The following is an 18,095-nucleotide window of genomic DNA, read 5'->3' on the forward strand; positions in this document are numbered from 1 at the left end:
ACAGTTATCTGCCCCCAGTGGAGGCAGCCATTTTGTGGAATGAACCAATGTTCAGAAGAATGCCACTTATCAATGTACTGAGAACCGTGTTTCCATTCTACCTCAGGTTAATGGTGTCGGGCTCCTCGGCACTTCCTGTGCCCGTTTTGGAGCGGTGGCGAGAAATCACCGGTCACACCCTTCTGGAGAGATACGGCATGACAGAAATTGGCATGGCTCTGACCAACCCACTTCAAGGACCACGTGTGCCAGGTACCGAAATCTGCTTCAGTGTTCTTCCACCTTGATTGTGGCAGCTTTTACCCTCAAGCTTTAACTGTATGTCTTTATAACGTGAAAAGGGTTTTACACATATTTGCCAACTCTCCCGGAATGTCCGGGACACTCCCGAAATCCGGGTAGGTCTCTCGGACTCCCGGGAGAGCAGGCAAGTATCCCGCATACTGTAATTTACTCGCCAAAATGCCGCAATTTGCTGTGAATCGAGTCATTTTGGCCCCGCCCCCGAGACAAAATTACATTTTTTTGTAGCAAGGTTGCAAAATGATGCGATTGACTGCCCCGCCCCCTCCCGACCTCCAACCACGCCCCTGCCCGGGATCTCCCAGAATTTACTATTCAAAGGTTGGCAAGTATGGTTTTACATCTTCAAGTTTGTTCTCTTTTAAACTCCCCCCCCTCTTCCCCCAAAATCGTCCCACCCCTTTTTAATTCACTGGTCAACGTCCATAACAGTCTCTGACGGCTAGAAGATCTGAATAAGCGCTAGAAAATAACAGCCTGGTTCTGATTGGCCGGCTGCAGCGCTCTAAGTCAATGAGTTGGCTGTCATTTCTAGTCAAACGTCAGATAATCCCCTCTCCTGGCTCTTCAAGAATTATTACAGAGGTTGGCCAGCAGGGGTCCCCGTTCTTTGTCTCAGGGGAACGAACGCCACAGAATTACTACTGTGCGGAAAAGGGGATGTTAAAAAATAAAGCTGGAAAGTGTAAAATCCCATTAATTAAATTGTGATGTATAAGGAAATATATGTAGAACCTGCGTCGCTTCCATTTTTAAAGCAGCAATCCCATGAAAAATAGCAGTTGTGTTTTTTATACATCAATCATTATTGCAGACATTAAGAAGCAGGCTGGGTTGTTTCTTGAGGCAGCTATTCATGATTTATAAGCCGTCACGGTTTTCACAGTGTCACGTGACTTCCATGGTGACCACAGTCACATGATGTAGTGAGCAGAGAGGCTTCGGAGCACGCCTCTGAGCTCTGTGCACTGTAAAATCCTTCCCCTCTCCCATGCTTGAGAGTCTGTGTGTGTGTGAATGGCAGCCATGTTTGTCGGCCCAGAGAGAGATTTTGAAAAGGACTAAGAAAAATGACAATATGATACATGCTAAAAATCTACTTAACTTGCTATTTAAAGAAAGAAAAAACAATGTTGGATTGCTGTTTTAAAAAGTTGAACAATGTTAAGCCAGTACCCCGCTTATTTTTGACTCTTAAGTTCAGTTTAGAGTCGGGTTGAAATTCTTTGCAGATACTTGTGACCTTGGACCATGCCCCTATCGCTCTGTAGGTTACAAGGTGATTGTGCCACGTCTGGGTACAGCACCACCTACGGTGCCCAAGGTTTTGAAGAATGAAGATCAAATAACCATTCTCTCTCTGTTACTCTGTGTTAGTAATTGAGCTTTGGAGCGCGGAAGGAGTTAATTCTGCTGCATTTTGAGTCTCTCTCCCCTCCCTCCCTCTCTGTTCACGCACAGAGCCATGAATTATTCATGGGCAGCTCACGCCTCGTCGGGTCTAATCAGCGCTTTAATTGGAGGTTTAGATCACAGTTGGCTAATGGCTGCTCCAGCGGGGACCTGGCGCGTTGTGACAGGCGGATCGCAGTGTGTCTTATCACCGGCCTGTCTCTATCCTCCCAGGGCCCCTCAGTACACAGCAGCATGTGGACCCCCCTGAGCCCAGCACATGCAGCATCCTCAATTACACCGCTCTGCTCTCGCAAGCAGCCTCCGAACGCCGCGTGCACCAAGGGCGCGCGTCTGTTCTGTTTACTGAGGGGCTGTGTGTGTGCGCTGGATATTAAGGATTTAGTCGTTTGTGTGCTCGCCCTATAATTACAATGAGCTTTATTTGTTTGTCTTGTTTATATCTTTATTTTTTTATGTTTGTGTCGTCTCACTTTATGCTGTGGATCTCTGAACGTGTGATGACTTTTGTAGATGTTACCGTTTATACATGCATTGTTTCAGTGTATAATTGTCATAAGCCCAATGACACAAACCTTTACGGCTTACTAAATAAAACCGGCGTGCAAATCTTTAGTGAACAGAGCTGGCATTTTGCATCTTTATGTCATGCCCTTGCTTCTCACTGCCCTGGGTATAAAGGATTTTATTGGTTAGGGTACAAACTTGCCAATGGCGTGGCAGTGACTATGTGAGGCTGAATTACTACGAATGAAGCTTGAGGCCCGGCCTGGTGTTGTAAAACTACATGCCCCAGCATGCTTTGCCAGTAGATAGCCTGCCGTTTGCTGACAGGGCATCCTGGGACTTGTAGTTTTAATTGGAGAACCATAGGTTGGCCAGGAGCACCGTTAAGCACTTCTAACTTAATAAAGTTATAGAATGATGTACGCCAGTGTTGGCTAACCTGTGACACTCCAGGTGTTGTGAAACTACAAGTCCCAGCATGCTTTGTCAATATATAGCAGCTTATTGCTGCAAGGGTATGCTGGGACTTGTAGTTTCACAACACCTGGAGTGTCACAGGTTAGCCAACACTGATATAGACTAACATTTAAGTATATCACTCGTGTACACCCTGAGCACTGGTATACACTTAGTCCTATACTGCACAGTATAGCGTCGCAGAGATGACATGCATCTCAATGACGCAATAGTCAGCGATGAACAGAGCAGGGTTGCAAAGATGGATGATGTTTGGTCAACCGCAGCTTCTTATCTCTTTACCAGGGTCGGTGGGCAACCCTTTGCCTGGAGTAGAGGTCCGCATCGCCACCGAGGTACCTCCGAAAGAAGGCAGCTCCTATACGATCCTCGCTCAAGGAGATGTGTGTGGTACAAAGGTACGTGACGCACATCGCTCACACCAGAGAGATCACAGTGTCCCCCCCTGGCTGTCCTATTACTGCACCCACCAGTGATATTTCACTCCGAGACTTAAATCTGTGAATGAAGAAGCATCTTGCTGAGAGCCACACACCCAGATGTAAGCAAAGCAGGAGGAGTTCAGCTGAGGTTAATGTAAAAAGGTTTCCCAGGCGAGTTGAGTCTTTCATAAAAAAAATACAAATATTTTAGACATTTCCCGTAACTCTGAGAGGCGTGTAAAACTCAGCAGGGAATGAGGTCAGCTCCTGATTTTATTTATTCGTTCAACAGATGGCTGTAAAGGAAATGACACTATTGAAACTTGTTGATTCGTTTTTATTTTCCCCCCTGTAGAAATATTGCAGCATTAATATTAATCTGAAAATAAAACTTCGCTGCAATTTTATGTTTACGTCTAAAGAGCAGGACCAAAAAAAACCGCAGCAATTGTATTACGCGCCTCTCGTCCTATTGCCTTGGAACGAGAAACAAACAGTAGGCTCTGTTTATTTTATTTTTTTAATGCTGGCAGGGAAGGGGTTAACTGCGCCAACTCAGAGGGAGGACGGGATCCTTCGCCAACATACGGGATGCGAGTTTTGTGTTATTGTTTTCTCGCCTCTCCTTTTCCAACCCTCACCCTTCTAATTCTGCCAACTGGCGCCAGCCTGTGCCAAGACTCCCAACTGGCAGATGCCGCGCGGCAGCAGATGTTTTCCTAAAGGATGTGGGAGCGTTACCAAAACTGTAGGAATTGTGCGAGGTCAACACCAGCTGCATAAAGGGAGTGTGTGATGGTGGTGGTGGGGGGCTGGGGCGGGCGGGTGTTGTCTGGCATAGGTTAATTCCAGGTGTTGCTCTCAAGGTCTCCCCAGGTTTGGAGAACAAGGAAGGGGAGCTGCAGGTACGTGGCCCAGCCGTGTTCAGGGAATACTGGAGGAAACCCCGGGAAACCAGAGAGGCTTTCACTCCAGATGGCTGGTTCAGAACAGGTAATGATGGAGCTATAGGACCGATCATAAGACAGAGCAGTAATGATGGACCTGTAACTGTACTTTTGTCTTCTTCTGATATTTTAAGTGAATAAATAGCCCTTCAATTTACTGCAGTGAATGAATACAAATAGTACTATTATATCTCAATGATGCAATTATGCATTAACCTACAATAACCAATCGGCAATGAGCATTCATCTTTCTAGTGCAAGTATGACATTGAGAACCAATCTCTGATTGGTTGTTATTGGTTTTAATCTGAATATTGAACCTTCGAGCAATGTTAGTGTTTAGCCATTGCCATCAATTTTGCACAAAGATCCATTCTCTGCATATATACATTTATAATTGTGTTTATGAATGCATTGACTGGAGCGGCTATACTAGGGAGAAGTCGTGACTCACTACGGCATGAAGGATGAAATATCTCCATAGACAGCAAATTGCTATTGAATCTTCACCTTGCACATGTTTTAGTCTATATATTTGCTAAACTGCGGGTTTGTAAAAGTGGAGATGTTGCCTATAGCAACCAATCAGATTCTAGTTATCATTTCTTTAGTACATTCTACAAAATGTCAGCTAGAATCTGATTGGTTGCTATAGGCAACATCTCCACTTTTTCAAACCCCTAGTTTAGTAAATATACCCCTATATCTCTCTCACATTTTTTGTGGCGTTTGTGAAAATAAAATACAAGAAAATAAACTTTTTTTTTTTTCCCCCAAACTATTCTAGTAGTTGGTTTATCTCTAATGTTTGTTCTGTTTTACATTCTATAACTGTGTCATGGCAACATCAAAAGGTCAATTAGTAAAGTGGAGTTTTCATGTATGAAGCATGATAGCAGCAGTCACTGTTCGGTCTTACTCCGTCTTTACATGGCAGCTTGGTTCAAACCACTGGATACATATCCCACATCTTGGAGTTTGCTGATATCGGTCAATAAGCTCAAATGACAAAGCATAACATGTCAGTTATTACTCCCTTTGAAACTTGCAATGACATTGCTTATAAGCCTAGTCAATTGCCCAGCCTGCACGATGTGTTTTTTCATTAAACAGTCAGTCACTGGAATCTATGAAACGTACCGCTTCAGTGCACTAAAGGCCTCCGTCTTGCAGAGTGACTCCTCCCACCTTCACTGCCTTAATTATGTCAGCTTTCAGCAGGGGGTTGAGGCATATAAGCGAGAGGGTCTTTGTACCTAAGAACCGCAGCGCAAAAGCTTTTTTGGCCAAGTGAACAGATCAAGGGCATTCCTTGCAAAGTCCAGATTAGGTGCCTGAGTGAAATATCTCTACGCTAGTGCCGTAACGACATTTCATTTTGTGGGGCGCGATTATTTAAATGAGATAAAGGGCAGATAGGGTACGTTTACAAAGGCTTTGCCGGGAGGGCGCACAGTCTTTTCCTCCCTGATGGAGAATTCTGTGCCATCATTGGGCAGCACAGTGGCCTAGTGGTTAGCACTTCTGCCTGACAGCGCTGGGGTCATGAGTTCGATTCCCGACCATGGGCCTTATCTGTGTGGAGTTTGTATGTTCTCCACGTGTTTGCGTGGTTTTCCTCCGGGTGCTCCAGTTTCCTCCCACACTACAAAAACATACTGGTAGGTTAATTGGTTGCTATTAAATTGCCCTTTTAAGTGTGTGTGTGTGTGTGTGTGTGTGTTAGGGAATTTAGACTGTAAGCTCCAATGGAGTGAGTGAGTGAGTTCTCTGTACAGCGCTGCGGAATTAGTGGCGCTATATAAATAACTGATGATGATGATCATGAGGTCCCAAGGATCGGTTCTCATTCCCGTACTTATGATAGCGAGCAATTTGCACCTTCCGTCCAAAAAGAGGATATTTGTAGACGCCCATATGATGTCCCCTCATTCTCATGATCAATTTAAGTCATAAATGAGTGTAAGTCGAGGTGTACAGTGTTTCCGTGACGTGGTAAAGTATTGATAGATCTTTTTGGATTTTATGCTAATATAGTACATTACTGTATTCTGCCACATCCACCCGATTTATGTAAGTGATGGAATAAGCTTGCAGTGTGCTCCTCTTATCACACTAGGTATTTCATGGATTCCTGCGTAGTTCTGACCTGCCGGGGTCCCCAGAGGTACCGCCTCCCCCCCTGTGTCCCTCTCCGGGCAGATTCCAGCACTGTATCAATCTTATTTAATAGAGTGAAAGGGTTATTGTTGGGTGTCAGGTCTCCGGGAGCGGGCGAGAGATGGATGACTCCAGTCCCCCCCGCCGGCCGCGCTGATGTACAATGAAATATTTATGATTTATTCCGGCTAATAAACTGAAATGAAGAGTGTGATGTATGGGAGCAGATGGAGGAGTATCGATGCGGCTCCTTATGTGTGAGAGAGGGGAGGGTGGATGCCACACGCACGTACCAGAGAGACAGTCAAACTGAATCCTGCTCCCCACTGTAAAGACCGAGAGAGGTCGAGCACCCCCCCCCCCCCCCAGTGCATTACCAAATACAGGGGGGAAAATGCCTATTCCTATGATGCATCACTAACGTGCACCTGGGTATAGGGTAGGCCATTAATCATTTTGTAAAATGCTCGTTGTCATAATTGATAGCAGCATTTCTTTAACAATTGGAAGACGGCCAAACGGTGAGTTCTGGTATTCGTGGGGAAAAAATGTGGGTTGAACTGACTGACATTAAAAGCAGCTTTATAATAAAACATACTCATTTTTATGTTTTGAAGGAAAGAAAAAAAAAAAAGTATATTTCAGGTGCCATGATGCACATTTTTTCTTTTTGTGGCTGCCATGTTAATGGATAAACTGATATGTCTGAGAAGACAGACTAGCAACGACTTGTGCCTCAGTCCTGTCGGTGGTTCATGGCGATTTGCTAGTTTTCAAGAGTTTTGGTTCTGCCATCAAAATGGCTGCCGTCAGTGTGCCCCTCGGTGATGTCGCTGCTTCTCTGGTAATTGATGTTTAGTAAGCATTGGATCTACCAACAAAATGGCTGCCTTCAGTGTACGCCTCGGTGATGTCACTGCTTCTCTGGTAACTGATGTTTAGTAAGCATTGGATCTACCAACAAAATGGCTGCCATCAGTGTACGCCTCGGTGTTGTCACTGCTTCTTTGGTAACTGATGTTTAGTAAGCATTGGATCTACCAACAAAATGGCTGCCGTCAGTGTACGCCTCGGTGTTGTCACTGCTTCTCTGGTAACTGATGTTTAGTAAGCATTGGATCTACCAACAAAATGGCTGCCGTCAGTGTACGCCTCGGTGATGTCACTGCTTCTCTGGTAACTGATGTTTTGTAAACATTGGATCTGACAACAAAATGGCTGCCTTTAATGTGTGTAGCAAAGGGTGCACTTTAAGTGTCCTGATATTTAATAAGTTTTCTTTATCTTCTATTCCTTGCTATTTTCTCAGAACAGCTGTCCTTTTTTTGTCTTTAGATGGGTATATATACTTTCTGAAAATGATGCCACATTGTGTCCTAATTGCCCATTTGTGCATTGTTCTTTTAGGTAATAAATGTTCTTCCTGCCCCACGTCTGCTTCACTTATGCCGGTAGAAATACCTTATTTTCTTTCAGACGTTAGGGCGGTGGGATAAAAACAATGGAACGTGACCAACCTGGGAAGACTTGTGCCCACCAACTTTGTGTAAACCGTATATTAAATTAACCTTCCTGCATGTAAAACAGAGAAAAAGTTTACCCTAAATTGTTTTTACATTTACTTGATTGGGGGTGTAGGGCCACATCCATTCCAGTTGTGGAGACTGCTGATTCCATGACACGGACGGCTGTACACGGTAACGTCCATCGTCACGGGGTGATCCAAGTGGTGACATGTGGGACCCGTCTATCTGTGAAGGGTATTTCCTGTCTGTCGCCTCATGTATGTAACTTAATGACTAGGACACAGTCTGGTATTACAACCTGTCACTCAGGTGTGATAAAGGCCTGTACTGTATGCTTCCCGCGGTAGCTTGCCATAGACAACAGCGATCTACAGCGTGATCTGCACGTCTACAAGAGAACTGTCTGTACAGTTGGAAAAGCTGTTTTTCTCAGACACATCCCAGTGGCTTTATCTCCAGTCCACAGTTACGTCTACAACTCCAGGAAAATAAATGATGTGAAAGTCTCTTAATTCATTCTGAGCCCCCCTTCCTTCTACCCTGGGGAGCGCTGTTGTGTTTTACTACCTCAGAGACTAGAGGCGAGGGATAGATTATCGTTGTGCCTTTTACAGGCTAGAATGGATTGCAGTGCACAGTACAGGGCAGACAGGGAGCTATAGCTGTAAACAGGAAAGCCAGAGACTGATAGCTGTGTATGGGACCCCTAGGAACGGACTGTTGTGAATGGACTATATGGTTCAGGCTGCTGTAAGCAGGACTGTCTGGGGGCGGACGTTTGTGCGCGCAGAGCGTCTGGGGGCGGACGTTTGTGCGCACAGAGCGTATGAGGGGGCGGACGGTTGTGCGCGCAGAGCGTCTGGGGGCGGACGTTTGTGCGCACAGAGCATATGAGGGGGCGGACGTTTGTGCGCGCAGAGCGTCTGGGGGGCGGTCGGTTGTACGCGCAGAGCGTCTGGGGGGCGGTCGGTTGTGCGCGCAGAGCGTCTGGGGGGTTGACGGTTGTGCGCGCAGAGCGTCTGGGGGCGGATGGTTGTGCGCGCAGAGCGTCTGGGGGGCGGACGGTTGTGCGCGCAGAGGGTCTGGGGGGGCGGACGGTTGTGAATGGATTATGTAGTTCAGGCTGTTGTAAGCAGGACTGTCTGGGGGCTGACTGTTGTGCGCGCAGAAGGTTCTGGGGGTGGACGGTTGTGCGCGCAGAAGGTTCTGGGGGCGGACGGTTGGGCGCGCAGAAGGTTCTGGGGGCGGACGGTTGCGCGCGCAGAAGGTTCTGGGGGCGGACGGTTGCGCGCGCAGAAGGTTCTGGGGGCGGACGGTTGCGCGCGCAGAAGGTTCTGGGGGCGGACGGTTGCGCGCGCAGAAGGTTCTGGGGGCGGACGGTTGCGCGCGCAGAAGGTTCTGGGGGCGGACGGTTGCGCGCGCAGAAGGTTCTGGGGGCGGACGGTTGCGCGCGCAGAAGGTTCTGGGGGCGGACGGTTGCGCGCGCAGAAGGTTCTGGGGGCGGACGGTTGCGCGCGCAGAAGGTTCTGGGGGCGGACGGTTGTGCGCGCAGAGCGTCTGGGGTCTACAGTACTCGGAGTGTAAAGTGCGTTGGTCCATGCACCTCCTACTTGATGAATTAGTAAATTATTTTGTCACTACTCAACATAGATAATTGTGAGTCTTCTACTAAGTAGAAGTGACTGAAGATCAGCCGTCCATTCTCTCTATGGAGTAGATGTAAATGCTGCTGTCTGTTCTCATATATGTTTCTCTTTAGGGGACACTGTAGTGTACAAGGACAACTCTTACTGGATCCTTGGCCGAACCTCTGTCGACATCATAAAGAGCGGAGGTTACAAAATCAGCGCCTTGGAGGTAGAGCGCCACCTCTTGGCTCATCCTGGCATTACAGGTGTGTAAAGCCCTTCTTCCAAGAAAAAAGTATCGGTACAAATTAGGGGCACAGTAGAAATGTTACAGACAGGTTTTTCTTTTTCTTTTTTTTCTTTTTAAATGACCTTCTTCCCTGTACGACACTCATGTTAAATGGCTTCTATAAATTGGTGCCTTTTATTGTATTTAAAGCCTCCTGCACCGGCCGTACTCCAGGTCTACAGTGAATATAATTGTACAGTTTTTCTGGGTCTTGAAAAGGTTGCAAAACGATCTTAGACATAATTTTTATTAAATATGCAACAAGCTCAGCACGAAGTCGTGCACAAGACACTCCAATGTTTTAGCGGCAGGATTTGGAACAAGCTGCCCCAGCAGCTCTCACAGATGCCCCCTATTAAGTTTCCATTTCTGCATTAATTGTCCTCCTGTGGCCTAGATGTCGCTGTGATTGGAGCTCCGGACGTGACCTGGGGGCAGCGTGTGGCAGCCATTGTGACACTGCGTGACGGCCATACCCTTTCTTTGAAGGAGCTGAAGGAGTGGGCGAGGTGAGTAGATGCAGGTAGAGGTGAGCTAGACACAGAGGAAGAGAGGAGAGTAACAATTAATATAGACCGCCATCCATCCATCCAGGATCACACATCCCATTATATCTCAAACAGAGAGATCTACAAATCCTGATGACTAGTTAAGAACAATCCCATAGTGCACAGTAAGATGGGGATGTGCAGGATGTAAATCCTATGGGTAGAGGGTTTAGTATAGAGCTCATGCAATACAATAGTTACAACAGCATCATCTAGATCACATACAGGAATGAATGGGCAGTAGTCCTTTTATAGCAGATTCCAGCCTGCTGAGACTTGTAGTTCCACAACAGCTTGTGTGCCACGGGGTGCCCACCTCTGGTCTATATTCTTAGTGCCGTTCTAACAGCAGGTTCTGAAAAGGTTTACGTCTATGTTTGTGAATGTTCCCACCGCTCTCTGTGTCCTATAACACTCTGTGCTTCCTGTACAGACCCAGCATGCGTGTGATACAAGTCATTTAGCTGCTCTCTTCTCTTATTTAGGGCAGTCATGGATCCGTACTGCATCCCTGCCGAGCTCATCCAGGTGGAAGAAATTCCCCGAAACCAGATGGGAAAAATCAATAAAAAACAACTACTGGCTGACTTCTATCCACAGTGAGAGTGTACCGGCCTGAACACACACTGAATACAGGATCTCTCTACACTATCCACAGTCCTGCAGAGCTTAGATGGAATAATACCAATCCACCTTTAGCTCAGTGTCCCCCATAGCCAAGGATGAAGTCTCTGCAATCATCTCATCGCCTCATCCCACAGCCTGTTCCCTCTCCGTCACTGCTTGCCCGCCTCGGGCTCACGTCTCCATGGACAGGGAGGCTAGGTCAAGGAATGGGGTCTGTAGCCTAAAGGAGGATGGGAAGGTGCCTGTATTACTCAATTGGCACCTTCCCATCCTCTTTTAGGAATGCATTCATCTCGCCAAACCTAAAGGAAACATCTCTTGACCCTTCCTCCCTCTCCATCGTCTTGCCTCCCCTTTGCCTCCAAACTACCTAAGCGCTTTGTGTACCATTACCTGTCTGACTCTCTCCTCCCGCTCTCATCTTGGCTCTGTAATCAGACGTCAGCCCCCAACATTCCATTGAGACTACTTTATAAAAGTGATTAACAATCTGCGTACTGCAAAGTCTTCCGTTTCACATGTCCATACTCATCCTCCTGGACCCTCTGCTACTTTCCACCCTGTTGATCACCCTCTTCTGTACACCTTCGTTGGACTTCATGATCCAGTTCTTTCCTGCTTCACTTACTAACTATTCAGCCGCTCCGTCAGTGTCTGTCCTTTTAGAACATCCCTCATTCCCACTATCGTTTGGGTCCCACAAGACTCTGTTCTCCGCCCTCTGCTGTCCTCATTGTACAACTCTTCTTTGGATGAATTAATTTGCTCGTTTGACCTCATGCACCACCTCTATGTTGACGACAATCAAATTTATCTCTTCTCCCCTTACCTCTCCCCTTCTGTACTATCTCATGTGACCAACTGTCTCTCTGCTATTTCCACGTGGATATCCCAACACTATCCTAAAACTCAACATGTCTAAAACAGAATTTATTATCTTCCCTCCTCTCGTAGTCACCACCTCCCCTTAAATCTCACTCACCCTCAACAACACCAAAATGTCCTCAGTTTCTTAAGCCCGCTGCCTTGCTGTCCCTTGGCTCTGCCCTCTGCTTTATTCCTCAAATCCAGTCTTTGTTCCAATCCTGTCGCCCCCCCCCTTCAAAGTATGGTTAGATTATCCCCCTTTTTTTTTTTTTTTTACCCCCCGATGCCACATAACTCATCCATACTCTCAACATCTCCCACCTTGACTACTGCAACCTCCTCCTATCTGGCCTCATTCAGTCTATCCTAAATAGACAGATGCTTCTCTCGATGCTCCATATACACCCCATCACACTGACTCCCTCTATCCCCAGAATCCAATTGAATTAGTCACTGTCGTCTGCAGAGCCCTCGGTTACACAACACCGTCCTACATTTCAAACCTTATTACAATTCCTTCTTAGATCAACCTGGAACCTGAACCTCGCTTACTCTCCAACCAGCTCTCACTGTCGCCTGTTAGACTTCTCTTGTGCCGCTACCAGCTTATGAAAACCCTGTGACACCTGATCATAGAATCCTCCTCTTTACTCCAACCCTACTCCCACCTATGCTACGCTCGCTGGTATTTCATCGCTAGTTTCTCAATCTTCACACTGTTGTTTATGTCCATGGAGCTGTACAAGAAAATACAGATCTAAAGCAAAGATTACACACACAAATAAGAGTAAGTGAAATAAACGCAGAGATCGGTAATCGTTAAGCATTTATAAACATAAAATGCTGATTTCAAAACCTCACTTTAGGTAAGAAAAAGTTTGAGAAATGTGATTTTCTTGTACCAGTCTGGTGAACTGCAGGTTGGATACAAATGAGCGCTGTAAACACACAGGAGGTTATTTACAAAGCATAAAACACGTCCTGGACAGGGCATAACCAGCTTCTGGTCTCGTTGTGTTCCTCATTTTGCACGAGTGCTAGATTTCTGCCAAGGTGCATTAGTGTGTTGGAGCAATATGGCAGTGTGTGCACAGGCTCAGTGGTGGAGTAGAGAAATATGGCAGTGTGTGCACAGGCTCAGTGGTGGAGTGAGGCTTCCAAACTAACGAGTAGGCATACTCGTGCACCTAGTGTTGGGGGGGCAGTGCAGAAACTAGATTTTCTGCAAACCTAGGCGCACTTTTAGTTTGAGAAGACGTCTCCCGAGAGGAGAGAGTAGACGCCATCCTTATTGTGCGCTAGTCGGACCTAGGTGTTTGGCGGTCTGCATCGAATGGCGCACACTGCAATACGTACACAATAAGGCACCAAAATCTATGCAGATGGTATAAATGTCTGAGCACAAGTCTCTTAAACCATAAACGCCATGCATCTTCCTGCTGAGATATTTTTACATTGTTTATTTTATGAAAGATTTTAATTACATTTTAAAGTAATTGCAAAAAATTCAACAATTTTTGTTTTACCTGTAGAGCAGTCCTAGAACATGCAGAACTTTATACTATGTAATTACCTGCAGAGAAGTCCTATAACATGCAGAACTTTATACTGTGTAATTACCTGCAGAGCAGTCCTATAACATGCAAAACTTTATACTATGTAATTACCTGCAGAGCAGTCCTATAACATGCAGAACTTTATACTATTTAATTACCTGCAGAGCAGTCCTAGAACATGCAGAACTTTATACTGTGTAATTACCTGCAGAGCAGTCCTAGAACATACAGAACTTTATACTGTGTAATTACCTGCAGAGCAGTCCTAGAACATGCAGAACTTTATACTGTGTAATTACCTGCAGAGCAGTCCTAGAACATGCAGAACTTTATACTGTGTAATTACCCGCAGAGCAGTCCTAGAACATACAGAACTTTATACTGTGTAATTACCCGCAGAGCAGTCCTAGAACATACAGAACTTTATACTGTGTAATTACCTGCAGAGCAGTCCTAGAACATGCAGAACTTTATACTGTGTAATTACCTGCAGAGCAGTCCTAGAACATGCAGAACTTTATACTGTGTAATTACCCGCAGAGCAGTCCTAGAACATACAGAACTTTATACTGTGTAATTACCCGCAGAGCAGTCCTAGAACATGCAGAACTTTATACTGTGTAATTACCTGCAGAGCAGTCCTAGAACATGCAGAACTTTATACTGTGTAATTACCTGCAGAGCAGTCCTAGAACATGCAGAACTTTATACTGTGTAATTACCCGCAGAGCAGTCCTAGAACATACAGAACTTTATACTGTGTAATTACCCGCAGAGCAGTCCTAGAACATACAGAACTTTATACTGTGTAATTACCTGCAGAGCAGTCCTAGAACATGCAGAACTTTATACTGTGCAATTACCTGCAGAGCAGTCCTAGAACATGCAGAACTTTATACTGTGTAATTACCTGCAGAGCAGTCCTAGAACATGCAGAACTTTATACTGTGTAATTACCTGCAGAGCAGTCCTAGAACATGCAGAACTTTATACTGTGTAATTACCTGCAGAGCAGTCCTAGAACATACAGAACTTTATACTATGTAATTACCTGCAGAGCAGTCCTAGAACATGCAGAACTTTATACTATGTAAGTACCTACAGACAAGTCATACAACATGAAGTACATTATACATAATTACCCACAGAGAATCAAATAACATGCAGAACATTAAACTGTAATTACTGGTGAAGAAGTCAGACATGTAGAACATGATGCTGCAATTACCTGCAGAGCAGTTATACAACATGAGGAACATTATACTATAATTATCAACCGAGCATTATACTGTAACTACCTGCAGTGCATTTCATATAACTTATAGAGTATACTACCTGTCATACAACATGAGGAACATTATACCATAATTATCTGCAGAACAGTCATATGTCACGCAGCGCGTTATACTGTAATTATCTGCAGAGCGATCTTATAACATAGAGAACATTATACTGTGATTATCGGCAGAGCAGTCCTATGATGCGCCGAGCCTCATACTGTATTTACTGGTAGAGCACTGATGTAACATGTTAAATATATTGTACATAAAATTGTATTATTATATAATATGTAAAAAATAATATATACTACAGTATAAAGATGAATGATATATAACGAGGAGCAGGTCCACTCTTTAATTACTCTGTGTGCTACGAAGGGTTTTTCCCAGGGCTCCCATCCCCAGTGTGGCCCCTGATTTCAGTGACATCTCCCGGACTTGGCAGCCTGATCAATACAGCGCAGCAGAGGCTCATTCATAACTGTTCCTGTGACAGGCAGGACCCAGCAGGGAATTAATAGCAGGCCAGCCACTAACGATCCATCTCTGGGCCAGTCCAGCCGTAGGTAATGAAGGAGAATGTGTGTAAGGAGGGTGGGTGGAGACTGAGGGGGGGGGGGGTGCTAAATCATTAATATAATTCCACAGAAATCTGTTTTGATAAATGGGACCTAAAATGAGGCGTGTGGGGCTTGCCGCACAGCAATTAACCTTCTAACCTAGCCACGGGACTAGTGACATGCCACTTCCCCCCAGTAGAGCGATGACAAGTCTAATTCCTATAAGAGTAATGACATGCAGGGTCTAGGGTCAGTGATTCATAAAGCCGCGCGCTTATAATGCGCAAGTAAGCTACCGGAGGAACCTTAGGAGTTCTGGATGGGGTCAGTGTATAGATCGCTTCAGTCTGTAACGAAAGGACTTGCATACTTGTGCATGGTTAGCAGATAAGACGGTACTCCCATTTCAGTGCGTTAAAGGAGGACTAGATCCATAGTTGTAACAATTAACTCCTTGTTTTCCCGGCAAAGGTTTGTCGACTTGTCCGTTTCATTGCTTTTAATACATGAAGCAGAACCGCAACACTTAAACCCTCTCTGATGTACATTTTGTAGTTGTGTATTATAAACTAATAAAAGAATGTTCTAATTGCTGTAACCCTGTATTATTAACTAGAAGGAGCAGCCACAAAAGATGTACAGGTTATTCCTCTAAATAGATCCTTGTATTTAGTTGTGTGGCGTTGCGTTACACAACCGGTAACCCTACGGTCAAGCGCAATGGCTGTGGTAAGGAGCGTCTCCGGTTGGCAGGTTCAATAGAGAATATTCCATGGATGCCAATGGGTTCGAGTGAATGCAGTGTGGGAAATATGACACCACAACGCAAACGCTCCCGACCGAAAGAGAAAATGCTGGTGGGTATAGACTCTATATAGGCTTGGCTAACCTGTGACACTCCAGGTGTTATGAAACTACAAGCCCCAGCATGCTTTGCCAATATATAGCAGCTTATTGCTGGAAGGGTATGCTGGGACTTGTAGTTTCACAACACCTGGAGTGTCACAGGTTAGCCAAGCCCGGTATAGAGTCATTGGGACCAATGACGCTGGTTGGTAAGAGGCCTTGGTAAGAAGAGACATACATGGAGTCAGTTATTTAAAGTGTACCCATCACCTACATACCATGAAGGCAGCAATTTTATGAACTGAATAAATATTCATGAGAATGTGGTCAGTTCACGAGGAATCAGTGACTGAGGTACTTTGTCAGGTACACAGAGGAGGCAGCCATTTTGTGGGAAGGACCAATACCGAAATGCAACCTATCAGTTATTTAGGAAGTACTGACATCGCTGAAGCTCTTCGTGCGTTATGTGAAGGAGGCGGCCATTTTGTGAACTGAAGTATTATTGAAATGCAGCCTTTCACTAGGAACTAGTGACTGATGCACTTTGTGATGTCACTAATTGTTAACGAAATGATAAATTATTCACAGAAATCTTGACTAGATGACCCAATGTCTGTCACCACGGTGTGTAGGCTTCTGGTGCACATTAATATTTTATCAAAATGACTGAAATCAGCCTAATGTCCTGTTTAATGGTTACAGTGATATGGCTATTTGCACAAACTACACAAAGATGGTTCAGTATTAATATGTATAATTTCTCTGGTGGTGGTATGCGTCTATTTTGACTATCAGCTACTGTCTGTGGTCACACTGCCATTTTTCTGAGAAATTGTCCCAGGATCATTGAGTATTGATCTTTATAGGTCTACTACTATCTATAACAGTAAGGACCCTCCCTGTAATTGGCAGAAATCCAGTCCACATGGGGCTGTGCTAATTTATGTATTGCATGTCATGGGCAGCACGGTGGCCTAGTGGTTAGCACTTCTGCCTCACAGCACTGAGGTCATGAGTTCAATTCCCGACCATGGCCTTATCTGTGTGGAGTTTGTATGTTCTCCCTGTGTTTGCGTGGGTTTCCTCCGGGTGCTTCCTTTTCCTCCCACACTCCAAAAACATACTGGTAGGTTAATAGGCTGCTATTAAATTGACCTTAGCCTGTGTGTTAGGGAATTTAGACTGTAAGCTCTAATGGGGCAGGGACTGATGTGAGTTCTCTGTACAGCGCTGCGGAATTAGTGACGCTATATAAATGATGATGATGATGATCTTTGGGATGTCTACACAGTATGAGACAGTCTTCCACAGTTTCCAATACTTTGCAAAAAATTAAACTGAGGATACAAGCTTGCTGCATGCGCACTTTTTTGAAATTCGCAAAATCCGAATGTTTAACTTTGATTGTAAAAGCAAACCATGTTCGTGTGTCTTCATGTTACTTCATGTATGTAATGTATTGTAAAACCGTGGACAATACTGTATGTGATACAGATATGCAGCTTCTCTGCAGTCTTGACCATCTCGGATTTGTATGCCCAGTCTGGTGTTTTGTTTTCTGGTGTTCTACCCTGTGTGCTTGTTGCGCTCAATGATATATTTCTGACATTGTGCCCATTGACGTTCCTTGCCTGTGTCTGTATTGTCTTGTTCATATCTTACGTTTTGTCTATTGCTCTGGACACTATCACAAGGAGTCTCTGGAGCTTGGTCTTCTGTAAGCTGCAGCTCCGCTCTCTATATACTATGATGTACCTATTGTGATCCCACTGCTGTACTTCCTTGGTAAAATGAAACCTTACTGCCCAAAGGTCGGAGCTGCTTTTGCCTCTACTGCCTCCTGCCCTGCGTGCTGTGTGCCCGCTATAATGTTGCATGCGTTCTGTATTGTGCTGTGTGAGCTCCCTGCCCGTGCTGTGTTTGAAGCAATCAGCAGACGGTGGAATGTGTGCCCGGGGGGTGCTGGGCTTCCAAGTTTCTTTATAGCTGACATTATCTTTTATTGCCAGATAAAAATTCCAGGCTCGGCTGGTTTTATTACCGCTATATGTGCAGCTCATCCGATCCTCGCAGGATTCTTTCCCCTGACAACGCACTGTACACTTCTGTTACTCTGCCATGGGGGGGCTGAATGTC

General features: G+C 45.3%; 1 protein-coding gene across 3 annotated transcripts in view; it reads left to right on the forward strand.

Annotated features, from left to right (window-relative positions):
• The window catches only part of ACSF3 (acyl-CoA synthetase family member 3), a 31,363-nt gene extending 15,660 nt beyond the window's left edge, over nucleotides 1-15,703 (forward strand). For all 3 annotated transcript variants that reach the window (XM_075189051.1, XM_075189053.1, XM_075189052.1), the window contains 6 exons: nucleotides 102-252; nucleotides 2,986-3,098; nucleotides 3,989-4,115; nucleotides 9,515-9,649; nucleotides 10,070-10,181; nucleotides 10,706-15,703. In XM_075189051.1, coding sequence (XP_075045152.1) covers nucleotides 102-252; nucleotides 2,986-3,098; nucleotides 3,989-4,115; nucleotides 9,515-9,649; nucleotides 10,070-10,181; nucleotides 10,706-10,823 — 756 coding nt within the window. In that variant the 3' untranslated portion in view covers nucleotides 10,824-15,703. The remainder of the gene's footprint in view (nucleotides 1-101; nucleotides 253-2,985; nucleotides 3,099-3,988; nucleotides 4,116-9,514; nucleotides 9,650-10,069; nucleotides 10,182-10,705) is intronic.
• Nucleotides 15,704-18,095: the final 2,392 nt, after the last annotated feature.

The sequence above is a fragment of the Mixophyes fleayi genome, chromosome 10, assembly GCF_038048845.1.
Source record: "Mixophyes fleayi isolate aMixFle1 chromosome 10, aMixFle1.hap1, whole genome shotgun sequence".
In the NCBI taxonomy this organism is placed as follows: Eukaryota; Metazoa; Chordata; class Amphibia; order Anura; family Limnodynastidae; genus Mixophyes; species Mixophyes fleayi.